Raw genomic sequence first — 21,402 nt, 5'->3', positions numbered from 1 at the left:
TGATATTTTTGCACATTCAGTTCCCTTTTTCTTCTTATGTTGTGTATTGAAGACCATTTGTCCATGGTTATTTTGATGTTGTGTTGTTGCTTTTTTTAGGTGGATGACTTAGAAGAAGTCAGTGAGTACTATCAGAACAGAGGATGCTTCAATGAGTTAATCTCTCTCATGGAGAGTGGTTTAGGACTCGAACGTGCACATATGGGGATCTTTACTGAGTTGGAGTTGTATGCCAGATATCGTCCAGAGAAGCTTATGGAGCACATTAAATTGTTCTCTACTCGTCTTAATATTCCCAAGCTGATAAGAGCTTGTGATGAACAGCAACATTGGAAAGAACTTACCTACTTATACATCCAATATGATGTTCGATAACGCTGCAACTACTGTTATGAACCACTCTCCTGAAGCATGGGATCATATGCAGTTCAAAGATATCATCGTCAAAGTTGCTAGTGTTGAACTTTATTACAAGGCTGTCCACTTCTACCTGCAGAACACCCTGATCTCATAAATGACATGTTGAACGTGCTTGCACTTCGTGTGGACCACGCTCGCGTTGTCGATATTATGAGAAAGTTCAATTTTGTCTGGATGTTGTGATCTTTTTCTGAATATAAATAGAATTGACTTACTTTAGTATTATTTTAATGTATTTTGGGTTGACAATTGTTTCCTGGGATTTCAGGCTGGTCATCTACGACTTGTGAAGCCATACATGGTTGCTGTTCAAAGCACAATGTGTCAGCTGTAAATGAGGCTTTGAATGAGATTTATGTAGAGGAAGAAGATTATGATAGATTGAGAGAATCTATTGACTTGCATGATAACTTTGATCAGATTGGCCTTGCACAGAAGGTGAAGTACTTTCTTACGTTGTTTGTTTACTGTTAGGTCGGCTTCTGATTCTGTTTACAAATTGCTTGTGTAGATTGAGAAACATGAACTGCTTGAGATGAGGCGTGTTGCTGCATATTTACAAGAAGGCGGGCAGATGGAAGCAATCCATTGCCTTGTCAAAGAAAGACAACCATTACAGAGATGCAATGGAAACAGCTTCACAGTCTGGTGATCGTGAACTTGCCGAGGAGTTACTTGTTTACTTCATTGAACAGGTATCAGAACTCATTATGGCATTGCACCTTGTTGGTCAACTAGTTGACCTAATTACTAGACCTAATTACAGTTTGCTCGATTCCACCTGTATGACTTGGAAAGTGAAATTCTTAACAGATGATTTCCTAGTGCGATATGGTGGTGCTCTTCTGTTGTTTTGGTATTGTTGTTTTTCTCTGAATTGGATGTAATTTCTAAAGTTGATGTTCATTTTACAGGGAAAGAAGGAATGCTTGCATCATGCCTCTTTGTTTGTTACGACTTGATTCGAGCAGATGTTGTTCTTGAGCTAGCCTGGATTCACAATATGATCGACTTCGCATTCCCATATCTGTTGCAGGTGATTGCTTTGATGCTTCTTTCACTTATCTAACATCATTTAATTGGGGATTTTATTAGCTAGGCCTAGGTTTTTACAAGGCTTCTTTGACTGATCTTAATGTGCCTTCTATTTGGTTTTGAATTGTTTCTTATGAGTCCGTATTTTTTCCAGTTTATTCGTGAATATACCGGCAAAGTTGACGAACTTATCAAGGATAAGATCGAGGCTCAAAAGGAAGTAAAGGCTAAAGAGCAAGAAGAGAAGGAAGTGATTGCACAGCAGGTAGCAGAAACATTAAAGTCGAAATGATAACCATGTTTTGGCAAAGATGATTTTATCTACCCTTTCTCGGATTACCTAGAACTTCAAAATAAATACCTTTGTTTTTATTGCAGAACATGTATGCTCAGTTGCTACCTCTAGCCTTACCCGCACCACCAATACCGGGTATGGGAGGAGGTTTTGCTCCACCACCGCCGTCGTCCATGGGAGGAATGGGAATGCCTCCAATGCCACCTTATGGCATGCCACCAATGGGCAGCTATTGAGTCGTACTAGGTTTGTTCTGATTGAAGATCTTTATTTGCCCAAACCATATTTGTTGCTCTGAAGGGGTAAAGTGGGGGACGTACTATTATTAGCGAGCATTTCATTAGGCTTGGACACCTTCGAATTATAAATTACTATTAGTGTTATGAATTTGGAATTATGGTATTTCTGTGTTTTTAAAAGGGTGTGATAATGTTCTGTAATTTTGTAGCAGAAGAGGCATTTTTGGGGTGCTGGTACACTACTAAAGACAGGGGGATGGTCGTGCTTAGTTTGTATTTTGGTTTCCTTCATTACCATCTTGGAATTGACCTCAGTATATATATGCAAAGGAAAACACTCTATCATGCCCATCGTCAAATTAGTTTGATATATGAATATTGGTTTATGATACAGAAATTCTAAATTAACCGATTTTTTTCAAGGTCTTCGATGTACTCCAAAAAGATAATTTTTTGGGTTATTAATCATACAATTCATTCTTTATACTTTAGAATTTCAATTTTGATACAAATAATTAGTTATTCATATGATTAACTTACTACTTGAAGTGATCAGAATAAACTTATAATTTAAGCACAGTAAGATTAATTGTAGAATTGATTTATTTAATATATAGGTTAATGTTTTGGTTAGAGTATGAAATTTTAAAAATATAAATATTAATAACCATTAAATTATAATAGTAACTAATTTCATCAAAGACCGGACTAATAAAAAATTGTGAACATGATCATATTATTTCAAAAATTTACGTGTATACTTGTATATTCGATCAGAATAAAATTAATTTTAAATTTTGTTCACATTTTTAATTATATGATGAAAATTGTCGAAATGGTTCTTAAGGTGTTAATTCGAGTAAAACTGTCATAAACCTTTTTGTCTAAGTAAAGTTGCGACTCGTCAGTAAATCTATTAATCTGAGTAAAGTACTTGAAATAATATCAATCTAAATGAACCACATCTTGGGTAACTTGATTCATAGAAAATGCTACATTTTTTATGATTTTTTTTCTATTTTAAATAGTATAATAATTGTTTGCATTCGGATTCTAGAGTGGATACTTATCCATCCTCACACCTTAATAGTTCTGCCACTGATAGTAAGTGAAATGTTCATTACATGTTTTGTGTGGTCACATGCCATCTTTACAAGAATCATGGAGCAAAAGATTGGTAGCTGCCGAAAGGGGGCAAATTATATCTATCTAGGCCACCTTGCTGGTCCGGAAGGCGCAAAAGAAGGCGATTGCCGGTGCCAAAAGGCATGGAATAGCTGACTCGGTTGCCTTTCTCCTTGGTCTGCTTGCAATTCTAGCCTCCATTCCACGTAAATACATGAACACCACATTCCTTTACCATGATACAATCGTTGTTGATGTGGAATTCAAATAATTCTTCATCATAATCCTCGTCTATTACAATCAGATCCTCACTAAACAGAATCGTCACATGATCACCCTTGTAGGCGCATGGGTTCTTATCAACAATGCTGCACCTGCCAGTGAACTTTGTGCCGCTGGCAGCTCTCAGTAGGTAATTACAGAAAAATACAACACATTGGTTTCCAGGCGTGAGATGAGCCACAAGATTAATAGCAAAAGCCAAGAATCTGCTCCCACTACACTCATTTTGAGCTAGCTTTAAGGTTAATGAAGAATTAACACTTGGATGCTCAAAACTCATGTGCTGCAATTCATTTCCCGGGAAACACAAGACAATTGATTTCGACAGAAAAACCTATTATAATCCTGTCCACGTCTCCCTGTCCTCTTTATCCTCCCCTCTTCCCTCCTTGCCCATCTCTGTGCTAAAGATTGAATTTGAAGCACCGCATTTGCCTCTATGCTTTTAATTGAATCTTGATTCAAGCTTTTGCAATTACAGAATAACAAGAAACCGCCACCATCACCATCATCCTCATCTAAAGAATCAAATCGATATAAGTTATGATCATGAACGATACTTTTTTCTAATGATGTGCAATGACTTGCATCCAATAACCACTATATCGTGGAGGCTTTTGCAACTACCAAGATCCAGCTCACGAATAGATTCCAACTTGAAATATAGCTCGATACATTTTTTACCTTTGAGTTCCTCAACTTCAACATTTTAAGTCCGACCTGATGCTCGATCGAATCAGGCACCTCTTCTAAACCCATGTCTGATAAATCTAACTCGGAAATGACATTTGGGAGCTCAGGAAACTTCTTGAGTTTATAACATCCCCAAAGTTAAACCCTTTAAGTGATTTCAAAGGATTGAGGCAAGGAAGTTCAATTAAACTTTACACCCTATACACACAAGGCCTTCAAGGTTGATAGCTCTTGATAGATTAGGGATCTTCCTTAATTGCTTGCAACAAATAAGGTCAATTGTCCTTAAATTAACAAGATCCTGCATAATGAAAATGTAAAATAACCACATTATTTCATGGCATTATCTACTTATTTTCAGTCGTATAAAATATAATATACCTGATTTTCTTCATTCCAAAGTGTTCCATGTGACCATATGGTAATCTCGACACAATAAGATTCTTTGGATTAAAACTCGGTGATAAAGATTGAAGGGGTAATATTGCCAACAAAGACACCTTAGCTCATCAGGACGTGATGCACTATCAACAGCGTCATCTGCATGTATCTTCTCGTTCCAATCACACGACAAAACCCCATTAACATAGTAGTATATCTAAGATTAAGCATGTTGTCAAAAACAAAAGGTCATAACCATAGGTTTTAATTCTGGTCATGTCTAACTTCATTCCTTCAATTAAATCTGTCCCCTTATAACAAAAAATATTTTACCGAAATTCATAGGCATTCCATTAAATCACTCAGCATATCTGAGAACTAGATACCATTAGCACTTACTTATATTTGAGCACTTGATACACATCTTTGGGACTCCATAACCTACTGTGCTTTCTAGGGTCTTTAGATTCTAGACGAATAATGCTCTTGCCCATCTCTTCAAGCATATCATGCATAGAAATACTTCCAAAATATCCGATATCAAGTAGGCACTTGTCGACCAAATTGTTTATTCCACTTGCTGCACCTTTATAGTAACCAATTAGAATTGCTTCTACAGTACCCTTATGTTCCCAGTTAAAGAAGCATGCTATATCAAGAAATATATTCTTGTCTAGCTCATTTAGCCCGTCATAGCAAAATCTATGAAATCTTTGGCTGTGCATACTCCTTTAGTTTATGTACCTCGCTTTCCCAATATTTCCTGCACTTTTTGTACAGTTTAGAACCCAAGATTTTAAGAGCAAGTGGACTGGCTTGGGCGTACTGAACAAACTTGTACGATAGATCTTGGAAATCAGCAGCAGGATTCAACATCTTGAATGCAAATGAAGTAAACAGTCCAAGAGAATCATTCTTGTTTAACTGTTTGCATCGTGTATTTCGTCGGCTCCTCCGCTCTTAAGCACTTGTCTATCTCTGGATGTTACAATAATTTTACTTTCTTGGGCAAAATGTTTAACACCATGAGATCTTTTTGGTCTGAATCATTAACATCATCAAGGACTACAATTGCTTTTATGTGTTGAGCCTATGTTGGGTTAAATTGACCCTATGGAGGGGTCGTTATACAAGTTTCTGAGTTTAATAGTTTGGAAAGAAGTTCATTTCGTAAAGGTTGTTTCTCTATTTTCTCTCTAACATTTTGCAGGAAGAAACAACCTTGAAATGTAGGAGAGATTTCATTATAGACAGCCGATGATTAAAATAAAATTGGAATTCATAGATTTGATATGAAATATCATACACAATCCCAATTTTCATTCGAGATACAAACGATGGCATAAACATAAATATATCCAAATAGAGCATCTAACTTCATTGTACCAAAAATAAAGAAAAAATGGTTCATAGATAAGGGTACATAAAGCAAAAACAGGGCATGTTCCACCGCCCCCAACTTCTTACAAATTATATCAATTAGATCACTATTAAACATTGAATCCATGATTGAATAGTAGGAGCTCCCAACAATCAATTTTTTCCACATGTATCTCCGCACAATCCTCTTGTTGTCCGTTTCCAACAAGCATTGCACTTAATGCTTATGCCAAAGGATGCTCCTTTTCCAAAAATCGGATCCAGCACAGATTTTGTGAAAGACAAAGTCGGATTTATAATAAAGAGAATCATCGATCTAACTAAATACTGATTATATTATTATTATGTACTTTATATATTTAATAATAATTACTATAATACTTTTCTCTATATAATTTTAATCATCTCCCTGTCTTATCCAAAGAAAAAATTAAATATTTGTATGTATCTTACCAAATCATTTTTTACCCAAACATTCAAAGTAAGTAGAACAACATAAAACATCAAAATCAAATAAAGTTTTCTTTAATTTTTAAATCATGATCAATGTGCTGACCCGTTTCATCCATGTCCAACATCGTACCTATAAAAGATTAAAGGTCAAAAGAAAATTGAAATCCTTGTTGAAATGACAGCCGTCAAATGTCCAACACATGACTTTGGTTTGACCAAAAAAAGTTAAAAGAAGAAATCACAGCAATCAGCATCTTGAATATGAACATCACAACCATTATTAGCTCAACCAACAGTGCCTCAATCATAGACGTGCCTAATAAAAATCGACCCACATCTCCGCATTGTTGCTTCATTAGCCTAAATGGAGAATTGTTACCAAACCTTGCCTTGCTCTGCTTTCAATGATGCAATAACTTATCAATCTTCTTCTTCCATAGTCCCATGGCCAATTGACCCTCGTTTCTCGCCTTCAAGCTCACCCAGTGCCACGGTTTCTCTTCGTCGGCGATAACTGATAAAGCTACAATTGTTTCCAAGAGCCATAGCAAAGCTGAGAAGCGGCGGAGGGATCAGATTAATTCACAGCTTGCAGCTCTGAGGAAACTGATCCCCAAGTCTAACAAGGTATGGTTTGCAGTAAATTTTGCCTATTTGGAATATTGGAAACTGATACTTAGATCAATTCTTTGTTGTTGGTCAATTTTTGTTTTTGGTCCCTATACTATGCTCAATTTTGTAATTTAGTCTATTTAATTGAGTTTTTTGTACTTTTATAGTATCATAAGTTAGTCCAAATAGTTAATATTGTTATTAGAATACTAAATATTATTATTTTTATTTATTAACTATTTGGACTAACAAATGAAACAATAAAATAGAGAGGACAAATTAAAATATATGGATAGAATATCAAATTTGAGCATAGTAGAGTAACTAAAAGCATAATTTGATATTCTTTTAATGTGCAGATGGATAAGGCAGCGTTATTAGGAAGCGCAATAGAGCAAGTGAAGGATTTAAAGAGGAAAGCAGCCGAAATCACAAAGTCTTCACTATACCGACCGAAAGCGATGAAGTAACCGTCGACTGCAACGTCCCCGAAGACAAGATGTTAATGAGGATGAGGGTGTCGGTTTGTTGCGATGATCGGCCGGAAGTGCTTGCGGAGCTCATCCGAGTGCTCAAAGGGCAGAGGTTAAGCATTGTTAATGCTGAGATTTCAAGTGTACGTGGAAGAATCAAGAGTGATTTGATCGTTTGTGATAATAACAGTGATAAAGAGGATGTTTCGGCTTCCATGAGTACTTTAAAACAGCCGTTGAATGTGGTTGTAAACAGGATTCATGCTTTATCATCGGATGCATCGAGATCCAACTGTCCGATAAGAAGCAAACGACAAAGGTTGTTCTTGCCTTCTCAGTTTTCTCGATGAACAATATATATAACGATGGTAACAAACTTCGAACCCGATAACTTCCGACTTGATCTATTTCTATAGGATACGGTTTTTCTTAAAAAAAAATGATTTGAGTCGTGTGTGGTAAAAAGGTGAGATCGTATTGAGTTCACAATAAAAATATCATCGATTCGACCCAAATAATAATAATTTTTTTTATATATTAGAATAATTATTATAATACTCCTACATATTTTATTTTTAATTAAATCTCTATTTTATCAAATAAAAAATTATTAAACAAATATTTTTATCCTAAATTTCAAGTCAGATTTCGAGTAGAATAATCTCCATGAACTTGAATTGAATGGAGATTGTATGCTTCTCATTCACCAGTTGCCATTCCTACGTATGCACACATTCCATTCCCAGATAACATCAATGCAAGTTTGTTCTTTTCTGTTCATTTTGATGATTTGTTCTTGTGTTGATTAGTTTGTAGGTTCAATGTTAGTTTCAATTGTATATAAAGTATGGAGTACATTTTATATGAATTATAATTGCAAAAAGTCCCACATCCCTAGTTATTGTTTGGCTTAATTACAAACGATACTTAACTATGCCCTTTTTTTATATTGGTACTTTAACATTCCATATGAAGAATTATTCAATGATTTTACCAAGCAATTGCAACTAGCAATCAAAAAGGCCATCAAAAACACAAATCTTCAAGCAATAAAGCTCCGCGCTTATCAATAAAATGAAAAGTTCAACAAAGATACAAGAAAACTAAGGTATGAAAATGAAAAAGGCACCATTGATCCATTAAAACAAAAACCACCCATCAAACAAGCAGCTGTGACGACAAAAATTAAAAGGACTACTTAGATCTTTGCCTCATCTTTCTCCTCTTCCTCTTCAACCTCCTCATACGCTTCTTCTTCCACTGCCAATGACACAAAACAGAAAACATTTATCAATATCTCAATAAAAATAATTAATAAATGTGGTGATGTTTTCTTTTACCTTAGCTCTCATGGCTAAAATGCTCCCAAATTGGTTTCTTTGCAGTTCTGATATATGGGTTTCTGTTCTTCTACAGGGACAGCGGCGAGAATGATGTTGAATTAAAATTTTAGCTTTCAGCTCTATGTATATCGGCGTAAAACCCTAAGGCTTAAAGGCCTCTACACAATTGGCAAAACCTTAACACTTGGGCCACTAATTTATTTTAGGTTAAGCTAGCTTAGGTCCAATACCTTTTTTTTTATCCAATTTCATTGATTTTTCGAAATTGGTTATGCAAATTAAAATAATTTTAATACATCAAATTATATTATTAGTCGATCTATTATGCTTAAGTGATGAATTAATTCTCTATATTCATTATTTTTTTAATTTAAATTTGTATTTTTGACACAATTAGTTCATAAATAATATAAATAAATTATTAGGACTTAAAATAGTTAAATTAGTGAACAAAAACTAAATGAAAAGTTTATACATGATTAATAGTATAATTTAACTTAATAAATTTAATAATTACAATTTCAATCAGAACTACAAAAATAATTAAAATTAAATACATAAATTAAATTTATAATTTATACATAATAAAATAAATTAATTTTTTTAACAGCATATTAAGGTTGTAGTGACTATGCCTATTCGTGTTCGAAGATGGACTGGTTTCGGCAGCCAAAAACTATTAGTGTAGCAAGAGGGACCTGCCCTCAATTTTTTTTTTTTTGCGTAATTACCTTTTAAGTTCCAACAATTTTCAAGTTAATTAACTTAAGCTTTCTCATCTTCATTTTTTTTTTTACAAAAAGATATAAATATTAAAAATATTAGAAAGCCAACAGTAGATTGAGATGGCCAATGTATCATAGAAATTAATTGTCCAAAAAAGAGTTGAGAATCAAAACAATGACCACAAGTTTCTTGTCTACGAATAGGGGACACATTTTAATGGGCTGCATAGGATTCTCACTTCTTTAATTTATAACATCTCCCACGTGTACTAAAAGTATTGCTTAATGGTTAAGTGTTTAAATTATTATTATTTTTTATTTTATACATGTAGTAAAGTGCTTCTCAAGCTTCAAGTGTGCTAGTCATTTTCATTTTAACAAATATTATTTTGAAAGGAAGAATAAGACTATCAAAATCAGAATTTAATGTTAATATTATAAGTTTAATGGATAAAATAAAAAATTATTTGTATTAATTATTAAACTAAATTTAATATAATAAATTAATCAAATATCAATTAAATTACTAAAAATTTAATTTGAGTTAATTGTGTGATTAAAGGCAAAGTTTTGGTTCTACTTTAGTAAAACAAAGATTAAAAGAGTTGAATATTTTAAGATTGCCAAATCAGAACTCCACCATGCTCCGTGTGTTGTTGAAAAACTGAAAAGAAAAGAAAGCAGTCTACTCTCTTTGTTGAATGCTTGATGAATTAATAATCAGATAAGACATGTATCGGTCCAATAGATGTTTGAACTACCCAAAAATGACATTGTCTTCCTTTTTATGTCTTCTGTTCGTGTCCAATGTCAACAATTAATGGACAACTTTTTCATTTATATTTGCTTTTTAGTTTTTATTTGTTAGTGATATTTTATTATTTGATCCATTAATAGGATGGTTAAATATTAATAGATAAAATAATAAGACAATTAATAGTTTAGATATCAAAACAAAACAAAAAAAATACCAATATCGAAAAACAGAGATGATTAAGAAAGCACTTGCCACACAACAATTAGTGTGAATAGGTGCCTTACAACAAGGACCGGCCTCATTTACAAATACAATTAGGACAAAAAAGTATTAATTTAATCTTTTTGGCGCTGTTGTTGTTATTGAGTTACAATAACTTGAAGCTGATCGGACTCAACTCGGAGGGAAGCTCTACAAAGCGGGCAACTGGACTCACTGCTGAGCCAATGATCAACACACTCGGGGTGATACGAATGGTTACAGTGCGGTAAAACCTTAACTTTCTCCCCATCTTCGAACACTCCAAGGCAGATACAGCACTCGTCTGAACATCCCATCGAGCGTGAACATAGTTACCGGCAAGGAATTGATGGTAGCAGGGTCGAGACCTCGAGCTGAGGATCTGGAAGCTCGTGGGACGTAGGGGACGGCGCGTTTACGATTGAATCTGCATGCCCATCGGGCGTAAACGAAGACGAGGGCGACAATAAGTGTGACGAGGACGAGGACGACGATGAAGAAGAGGGTTCGGCCATGGATTGGAAGTGATGGTCTTCGAGCTCGGCATAGTGCCAGTGGAAGGGTGGGAGTGTTGGGAGAAGCCATTAAGGAGAAGGAGAAAGTTTTGCTTTTTTTCCCCGGTGTTTTATAACGGTGGAGGTTGAAGCATGTCTGGTAGTTGGGGGGAGTTGAGGGGGAGGATCTTTGTCCCAAATCTTGGTTTTATAGTTGTGCTTCTGGTTTTTTACGGCTGACCTAAATTAGTAAATTTCAGTAAGGAAAAAGTTAACGAAACCATGTAATGCCCCCTTTATCTCTCAAAAGTTTAATACAAATATATAAATCCTCTCTATTTAAATACAAAGATACTTATATTTTATTATTGTGTGTGTTTTAAATTACAAAATAATAAAACTTTAATTAATTAAAATTAGGGGGAAATATTTAAGAAAAAATTATTAGGAAAGAAGTAAAAAATATAAAATATAATGTTGGTCCCTAATTTTGTCCATAAGCATAGTAGAAGAAAAAATATATATAAATTCAGTTGGGCAAAAGTACATATGTAACACAATCCACCAGAAGAATTGATTTGGTACTCATTTAGTAGGCATGAAACTAAAGGAAGAAAGACACTTTAATCCTTGATTAATGAGATAACATCATGTTAATCCCTACTAATATTAAAGTTCTAATTTAAACTATTTAATGCATTAGTTAAATAAAAATGAAACTTTTAATTAAGATGAAAATGAACAGAACGTTCGATGAATTATGCGTGAACCATTATTTAATGTTTGTTTATTTTCATTTAATAAGTCAAATAAACGAGTATGAAAATATTTTATGTTTATTTAATAAATAAATACAACAAAAATATATTCAATTCATTTATATTCAAGAATAAGCTCATTTATAAACCTATTTATATGTTGTTTATATGATTCTTATTTTTTTCTTTTTTTATATTTAAATATTGATAAAGGTAGAAACTAAATTGAACAAGGTAAATTTGAAGTTATAAAAATTATAAGCTTAAGGACTGTGGCATAGTTCACTATTTTTCTTTGATTTGCAAGTAAAAGAGTAGAAGTACGGGTGAGCAAAATTGGACTCGATTCATAAAATCATTTTTTTTCAATTTCGATTTATTCAAGTTAAATTACTCGAATTATCAATTTAGTTTTCAAGTTCGAGCAAAGTTAAAATTAAAATTTTCGAGTAACTCGAAAAACTAAAAATTTGGATGAGTTTTGACATATTGAGATTTAGTCCCTGATTTCCTATTCCTCCCTCATTTTAAGTCAAATTTTAACTAAATTTGAACCACATGCTCTTAAACCATCATAGAAAACATATGAATTTTCATTTACACTTTTTAATAATTTTTTATTTTTTTCAATTTAGTCCCTCAATTTTGCATAATTTCGTATTTCTTCAATTCATCCTTTATTTTAATTACATTTTTGACCAAATTTAAATCACATGCTCCACTACCACTATAAAATACCAATGTAACTTCAATTCCTATTTTTTAACTAAAAATGTACTCTCTTTTTTAATTTTCCCCCTTAACTTTGCATTTTATTCAATTTAATCTTTTAATTACAATTGTTTACAAATTTATTCACTTCAATTCTTAGTCTCCTTTATACTTCCATCAATCTTTTATCCTCAAAATACATTCTTTGAAATATAATATTGTAAATATATTTTATAATTTTAGATTGTATGTGATATAGTAAATAACATTATAATGTAAAAAGAATATGAAGATACGTACATATATATATATATATATATATATATATATATATATGCTTAGAGAAAGTTGAAAGTTTAAATCAATCCGTGCTATAATACGATGAATAATTACAAATAAATTTTGTATAGAAACTCAAACAACTCGACTCGAATTTCTTAAACTCGGCTAAAAAAATTTTAAGTTTAGTTCGAGTTATAAAATACAACTTGTAAACTCGAATAATTCAAAAAAAATTACTTGACTCGACTAGAATCAATCAAATGCTCACCTCTAAGTAGAAGGAGAGTATTGGTTGTTGGACGCTAAACAAATATATTTAATAATGTTAAACAAATATGTTTACGAGAGATAAAACAAGACATTAGGAAAATTTCCGGTCAAGGCAAATTTTCCTTGAAATTTAGCAAGACTGCATAAAGGCCGAAAGTTAAGTGCTTTCCAAGTCCAGGTAAATTTTCCTGGTGCAGCCGAGAGCTTAAAATAACACAAGTCATATGAGAAGGTATGAAATATACAAGAAAATAGAAGTGAATCTATATTCACAACTCCCGTATAAATGATATTGAGTATGAAACGAATCTAAACAATAAGATTTCAAAATGAAATCACTAAGATAACATGAATTTATTAAATATCAAATAAATCAATCTTTTAGTTAAGCAAATAAGATTAAAAACTGTACAAAATGAAATATCAAACGAATCACAGAATAAGATTACAAAATGACTCTAAACAATTCCAGCAAATGTTGAGTTTAGTAGTATATCACATCGAAAATTCAATATTCAAAGCTTAAAGGATAACATTATTAGAAAAATTAATCACAGCTCCATCTAAATGATACTAGATTTTTTTTTTTAAAAAAACTGAAGTTAAAATTAAATCATAAAATAATCTTGTATCCAATTGATAAGAAGGTTAAGAAATTAGAAATCTCACGCCCAACTTTATTGAATTAGGGTTAAACCCTAAATGAAAACTCTTCAACTTACCTTGCACCAAAATCCCACAATAAAATATAACCTGGCTTTTGCCTTGTATACCTTGAAAATCTCTCAAACTAACATCCAACATTTTTCCTCAACATGCAACTGTTTAATATAATGAAAATAAAAGACAAATCTTTTCCTTGATCTTTGCTCTTTGGGTAGTATTGTAGTTATATAGGAGAAACCCTAGATATTCATATTACCCAGACAATCAATTCTGCTCCTTCGGATCTTCATCTTTCAAAAGAGTCCAACTCTTGAGGATACATTGAAACTATGGAGAAAAACTTGCATGCATAATTGCAAGAAAGTCCCTCAAAAATCAAGAATGAAACTAGGATCCATGTAATCCCAAATGAAAGGTGGCGGATATTCATCGATATCATCTGTTAAGGGCCCTATTGATGGAGATCCGGGTCCAACTGTCAAACCCGTATCCGGACCCGCTGATGCAACCGATGACAATGACAAGCTCGAACCAACAGAACCCACCAGGGAGTTGAAATATTCGTACAAGGAACCTTGTTGGTGATGATCATGGTGTTGTAGTTGTTGATATGTGTACGAGGTTTTCAGTGTCGGGTCACCAGTGTTGACAACGACACTTGGTTCGGTTTCTTGCACGGTGTGAAACCCTTGCTGTGGATTTTGCACCATGGATGGATAAACCCCATACGGCAAAACCCTAGATGGAACACTTAAAGAAGCTTGGTGAGTAGTACTAGGGTTCGAATAACTAAACGAAAACCCGGAAGGAAAAGGAAGCAAAGGCCTTAAAGTTTGAGTCGACGATGACGATGAAGAGACCAAGGGTTGAAGATTGAGCTGAGCCTTGGAACCGTAGAGTATGATAGCTGCACGATCATAGGCTCTAGCTGCTTCCTCCGCCGAAGCGAAAGTGCCGAGCCATTTCCTAGAATGTTTCCAAGGCTCACGGATCTCAACCACCCATTTACCCCAACCCCTTTGCCTCACACCTCTATATCTAAACTTGTTATTACCCGGGCCATCTTTGCCTTTACACTTCCTCGTAGTGGAACTATTTTTGTTGACCCCCCGGTGGGTTGGTATTGGTGTTTTCAGACTCGGAGCTTTTGGAGTCGTGGTCAGTGATGGTGGTTTTAGCGGTGGCAATTATATCTTGGGGAAGGCGAGACAAAGAAGAGTGGTCCATAGAGAGATGATTTAATGGAAAGAAAAATCCTGCCTCGTTCTTTGGTGTTGATTGGTCGAGCAGTGAGAAAGAGCTAAGCCTGTGGTTTGGTTTGAATGTGAAGGCTGTTAATGGTGGATGAGGGCGGTGGCTCTTTATATGCTTAAATATTTGGGGGGGGGGGGAGAGAAAGATTGCTCATTAGTGAAGGAAGTAGGGCATACGTTTTTTTGTTTGGGAAATCGGAATCATTTAATTTGATTTTTTATTTAGGGATTTCTCTCTCTTCTTTTTGCAGGTTTCATTTTAGGGGAAAATATTGAGTTTTTGGTTAAGTTTAGAAAGCCTTCTTCAATGAACTTTCTTGGAATAATATATCGTTGATTCTTGGGTTGACTAATAGTTACGAGCTAGGTCTCTTTGTTTCCTTGTTATCTTTTCTGAAAAGTATTTCCTTTATTTTTCTAATATTTAGTTTAAATAAAATAAATAATTACTATAAAATTCATTATAAATCAACGGAAAAAAGGTTAACTTATGTTATTGTAATATAATTTATATATTTTTGATAACTCATTTTTTCAATTTATTCATTATATTTCTCAATTAACTTATATTATTGTAAATAAGTATGAGGGAAAAAAAAGACTATTTTACATCATTATAAGTAAGTTAATAATATTTTGCGTAAGCTATATGTATGATCACTTCGTTATTATTATTTTTATTTTGACTATTAATTTTTAAATCTTATCTATTTAAATGATATTAATCAAATAACTTACTATTAATGTTTAACAAAACGGTGCATCTCAGTTATATGGGCCTCGAGGTGAGGCGTGACCTGCTCCTGTTGACACGACTCTTCAATGTTGGATTAGAGGTCATGCATGCATGTTTTATTCTTCAAGATCAATGTTTATGGTATTCTAATTGAGGAAATTGCCTACAAAGGTTGTCAAAAGCTCCATAAAACATCAGGAATGATTGATAATTTATTGGGTTGTTGATGTCTTGAGGCGCCTCTTCGTTATAAATGGATTCAAGATATCTTTGTCCCGAGAGGGTCATTGCCCCCTCTATTTAGGACTTTAAATTTTAATTTAGTTTGATTTTACTTCTCTTAATTTTTATAGTTAATTTTACTTTATTCCCTTATTTTTTATAATTAATTGTACTTTACTCCTTGAGTTGGAATTATGGCTGTCTCTAGATTCAAGGAATGGTACATTTGAAGTATTCAGGGGGAAATGGGAAAAAAAGTGATCTTGGTCGTTTTGATTGTGGGGATCCATATTTGATTGATATTTGAAGATCAAAAGTAATCCATGTTCACTGCTTTAATTGTTGATGGGAACAAATTTGGTTCATCGATTGTGAAGGGTTCACCCCTTCTGATTATGGCGGAGAGTCGTAGTCGATGAGGAAACGATCGTTAACTGATCTTATTTTGTAAAAGATAAGGAAACATCGAGTGTAGAAGAACAAGAAGAAACACCCTCTTAGTCGAGACTAAGAATATTTATAATGACTCTAGTTGATTGTGTCATGCATAAGATAATTATGATTATTTGTAGACTAAACAAATTTGATAATTTAATCTTTGGATCTCGTTTCGATAAGTTATTTAACCTGTCATTCTCTTATTAACCCACTATAGTTGATTTGAAAAGTTGTTGAGAACTCTAATGAGAGGAGATATAAAATATGAAGTCCTAGGAGGAGGAGGATTGATAACCTCCGGAGATTATCTTCGAAGATATATATAATAAACTTAAAGTAATTGGTCAACGAATTAAATAAATACCTAATAATTATGATTTTTAAGAAAATAAAACTACAAGCTTGGCCCTAATCAGCTGCTAGCAAACTAGAAACCAAATTAAATAGTGTGGGAGTGGTGGTTTGTGGTCCTTGTTAATATATATAGTGTGAGGGATTTTAGAGTGTTAAAAAGGTTTGATCCTGGATGGACCTAAGGTACTTGCTTCTTCATGAAGTAATCCTTCACATCGATGCAGTATATAATTGGATGAATTAGCGTCATCTTGCTTGTATGCGGCAGATAAATGCTTAAAAACACACTTCCAAGATGGGAGGAACAGTTTGGTCACAAATATTGATATTATATATTATGCTTAAAACCAGCTATATAAATTTGATGCACGTTGTGAAGTAATTGAAAGAAGCTTATTTAATTGATAATATATAATTTGAAAAGTAAGTTAAAGAGGACTTGGTTGGTATGGCGGCAGAAAAGTAGAATGAATGTAGAGGTCGAGCATTGATAAAAAAAAAATAGAACTTTTCATGAGAGTTATGAGGTGTCTTCACGCAAGACGACCAAAGAGTAGCGGTTGAGTTGATCAGTGTTTAACATGTTTGTTAAAAATTTATTATTTGACTCGACTCGTTAAATTCGTTAAAATTTTATTCGATTAGTTACTTGTTAAGCCCATTATAATTTTTGGATAGGATAATTAGGGTTTGATTTTTAAATTTAATAAATAATTTAATATTTTCTTATTATTTAGTATAAAATTATTATATTAGTAAATTAATAGTAATTATTAATTAATAATTTACATATTTCTTATTATATTTATGTAAATTAGTAATTGCGGTTGAGTTGATCAGTGTTACTGTTTGTTAAAATTTATTATTTGACTCGACTCGTTAAATTCGTTAAAATTTTATTCGATTAGTTACTTGTTAAGCCCATTATAATTTTTGGATAGGATAATTAGGGTTTGATTTTTAAATTTAATAAATAATTAATATTTCTTATTATTTAGTATAAAATTATTATATTAGTAATTAATAGTAATTATTAATTAATAATTTACATATTTCTTATTATATATTTATGTAAATTAGTAATATTTAGATTTTTTAAATGTATACTTTTTAAGGTAATTACTAAAAAAATTAATGAACTACTCGTGAATTTTTGAGTTGAGTTGGATTTTGTCGACTCAACTTGTTAAGGTCTTAGTCGAGCTCAAGTTCAAATTAAGTAAATCAAATCGATTTGAGTTTGAATTACTCACAACAACTCAACTAATTCACTCATAAGTACTCCCAAGTGAAGAAGTGCTTTCAAAGCAAAGCATGTGGTGGGGTATTCTACTCTAATTAAGTTTTGGTGAGTGATTGTTAGAGGTTGTGGAGGGTTTTACTTTGATCTTGAGTTTTTCTTGGCTTTAAGAGGAGCTGGAGTAGTTGTTTTTTAGCATTTAGTGTTAGGTTTTTAGTAGGTTGTTTTTGTTAATCTGTATTTCTGTGGCTCTAGTCTTATCGGTTGCCAATCTGTTTTTTGGGAATTCTTCAGTTATTTGTTTTCTGGTTGGTGGTGGTTGTCCAGTGGTCTGTGCTTTGTGGGTAGTTTTGTCTCTTGTTTTCGGTGATCTGCTGGTTTGTTCGTGTGTTGTTGCTACGAAGAGGCAATAGTTATGGCCAGTTAACAGAAGGGGTGTGTCCAGTTAATAGAAGAATGTGATAGTTTTGGTAGGACGGAGCTTGAAAATGTTGCGGTGGCAATGTTTTGTGTGGGGTAAGGCAGAGGACGATATGCAGTGATTCAAGTTCAGGTGATTGAGCTCTCGAGCTAGCTTTCTTTTGAGAAATAAGGAGGTTGTCGGAGATGGTGCTCTGACATGTTGGTCCTCGCGTGATGCTCTTCTTGTGGAAATTAGGAGTTTGACTGCAAGCTCCTATTCGAGCTTCAAGGCTACTTTTTTTTGTTATGGTAACATGTCATGTGGCTGATTTTAATATGGTTATTCCATTGCTTCGCTATGCCAGATGAACGTTAAAGCTAGTGTATTGGAGACATCTTGTATGGGTAAGTGGAATGTGAGGTGAAGGGTGATGTTGCCATATATAATATATATATATATATACCATTTTATATTGTATTGGTCCTATATATATATACCATTTTATATTGTATTGGTCCTAATTTCCAGCTTGTGATGATTGTGGTGGGCTCCAGGTGCTTAACGGTGTAGTGCACGAGGATTTGGTTTTTGTGTGTGAGGAACTAGGGTTTGTTTCGAAAGTGATGGTGTTGTATAGTTTGGAGCAGATTGAGCTTTCGGATTTAAAAATATTGTTATAGGCTTAGATCAATCTTGGTACGGGTGGTTACCAACGACTATTTTTTGGTGCATTTCCTTTATTTCGTTGCTCGTTGCGTCTGTCCCAATTCGTATGCTTCCCCATGTCCCAGTGTTGGTTCTTCGTTTCATGTTCTGGGTGTTGTTGAGTTTTTCTTATGTACTGGTTTGGGAATTACTGAAGGCTGGGGTTTGGTGTGTATGTTATAAGAGTTTATGTGTTCTATGTTCCTACCACCTCAAGGTGCACTCTTTTTCCTCCATTTAGGATTAGAAGTTTTTTTAATGAGGTCCTTGAGGTGGTGTACTTTGTTCCTCTTAATACAAAGTACCGGTTCCAAATGTAACATCTAGCACTTGATTCATATACATTAGTAGATGATAGATAATGACCTTGACCCCTAAAATAAAAAAAAGTATTAAAAATATTATATATTTATAATTTAATCCAATGTGCAACTGAATATCAACCTCTAAATATATATAATTTTATTATAATTTCTTTTTAATACAAACCCTGACCCCGTTATTATATATAAAATATTTGTGATTTGTTTTAGTGGTTGCATGTATGAGTTCTTCCATTATTCAGAAATAAGTGTGTTTTCCATCGTTTGCATTAATCAAGTGCCTCAGGCTTCAACTCTTACATTTGTTAATCCAACACCAATTCATTCACTAAATTTTCTTTAGAGTTATTAATCGACTATGTAAAGGTTTGATTTCTTTTAATATTTAAAGATTTATTGGGCGTAAAGAGATATGTTAGGCGTATGTATCCCCACAGCACATTCTAGACCTTCTATTGGGCTTTAAGTCTAGAGATTTTCCTATGAGATTGGTTCCATTTTCTTTATTGGAAATGTTCATAGGCCTCGTCCTATTGGCAACTAAGATTTTTTCCTTTGATGCCATTTTTTTTAATAAGGTAAACTACACTCAATTATGGAGTTAGTAACAATCATGACACTCTTCCTTTAAAAGTTATAAACATGCCTTTCAATTAAAATATTATTACAAACATATCACTGCAACGTTAAACTTGAAACAAGTGTTTATTATGACATGTTATAATAATATTTTTATTGCCTAAACTTATACATTCTATCAATTTTGTCATAATTAAAAAAAAATAAATTTAACCTTTCGTATTTAAATATTCCATCAATTTATTCTTTTTTACGATATTATCAAACCAAATGAGCCCATTAGATTAAAGCAGTGGTTGGATGTATTCTTCCAAAAACAGTAACAATTTATTGTTAAACTATTATTATACTAAGAAAATAACAGGAAAAAAATACAATATTTCTGAAAGAAACAACAATTTAAAAGAAGAAAAATGACTATTTTTTAAAATATAAATGCTTAAATTTATTTAATTATTTCTAATTACACCAGACTACGGGTTGTTTGTTTGACTCTTAATGCAACCATTCAACGCTGAATGTCAGCGTGTTTGTTTCGCACCTCTGAATGATTCAATGCTGACTGATTCAACAAAACAGTGTTGAATGATTCAACACAGAAGTACATTCTGAATGATTCAGAGCTATTATCAAACATCATGTCACATTCAGAGTCTCTGAATCATTTTGAAGTAAACAAACAGCCCCTACATCAATATACTCGTCTAATATTTAACGGCCAACGACATTTTTGTAATAATATTTAATTCGGTGACATGTTTGTAACTTTTAGAAGAGAAGTGACATTTTTGGTATCAAACCTATAATTAAGTAATATTGGGCGTAGTTTACCATTTAAAACTATTATTATTATTATTTTGAATTAATCACTGGTGTCTGATCTATTAACCGACTAGTTTTGAATTAAAATTATTTTAATATAGGGTTACCACATGTAATAAATGATTAAAAATTAAAAATAAATTATTTTAGAAAATTATAAAAAACCATTTATTTTTTAAAGTATTAATTATGCTTTATTTATTTTAAAAAATTAAAAATTATAAAAAAATATTATATATTTTTTTGGATAAGTAAAAATTTTATTATCCAAAATAGCAAAGTTTTGCTACAATCCAATCAACCAAACAACAAAAGAACACTATGCACAACTATACAAAAAACAGTGATTGGAAGAACTATAAGCCCCAAGCATTACAAAGGATTAGATTAGTATTATCAAGTCTATTGAAGTTTTTCCCCCTAAGACTAAACCGAACAACATCAATGATTTCAATAAGTAAAATTTCAGCATGTCTTGATCGTTTTTGAAAATATAAAATATTAATTATGCTTATTTTTTAAAAATACTGAAGTTTGTTGAAAATTATGAATTTTGAGGATGAAATTGATTTTTACTAAAGTTTATTTTTAAAAGATTTTAAACTTTGATGAAGCTGAATCTTTTCTTCTAGATCCATTGTTTTAACTTACTCTAAAGATAGATCATTACCTCAAAAAAATGATATTTGAATA

The 21,402-nt window shown here is 32.7% G+C and overlaps 1 protein-coding gene and 3 pseudogenes across 1 annotated transcript; 2 read left to right on the top strand and 2 right to left on the bottom strand.

Annotated features, from left to right (window-relative positions):
* LOC120139714 overlaps nucleotides 1–21,402 on the top strand; it is a 30,103-nt pseudogene that overhangs the window by 6,238 nt on the left and 2,463 nt on the right.
* On the top strand, nucleotides 6,661–8,186 carry LOC120139727 (annotated as a pseudogene).
* Nucleotides 10,517–11,037, bottom strand: LOC120139713 (annotated as a pseudogene).
* Nucleotides 14,003–14,861, bottom strand: LOC120139712 (ethylene-responsive transcription factor ABI4-like). The gene is made up of 2 exons (XM_039154862.1): nucleotides 14,773–14,861; nucleotides 14,003–14,672 (listed from the first exon to the last, which is right to left on the bottom strand). The coding sequence occupies exons 1-2, from the start codon at nucleotides 14,859–14,861 to the stop codon at nucleotides 14,003–14,005; spliced, it is 759 nt and encodes a 252-aa protein (XP_039010793.1).

Source organism: Hibiscus syriacus, unplaced genomic scaffold (genome assembly GCF_006381635.1).
Source record: "Hibiscus syriacus cultivar Baekdansim isolate YM2019G1 unplaced genomic scaffold, ASM638163v2 tig00110770_pilon, whole genome shotgun sequence".
NCBI classification, from domain to species: Eukaryota; Viridiplantae; Streptophyta; class Magnoliopsida; order Malvales; family Malvaceae; genus Hibiscus; species Hibiscus syriacus.
Note: the sequence above shows the minus strand (reverse complement) of the source record. Positions and strands in the feature narration are given on the sequence as shown.

Excerpts from the sequence above, each read along its gene's own strand:
- LOC120139712 (XM_039154862.1), bottom strand. The coding sequence starts at position 14,861 with ATGGACCACTCTTCTTTGTCTCGCCTTCCCCAAGATATAATTGCCACC. Across the intron at positions 14,673-14,772 it reads CACGACTCCAAAAGCTCCGA|ATATAGAGGTGTGAGGCAAA; the intron begins GTCTGAAAACAC and ends TAACAAGTTTAG.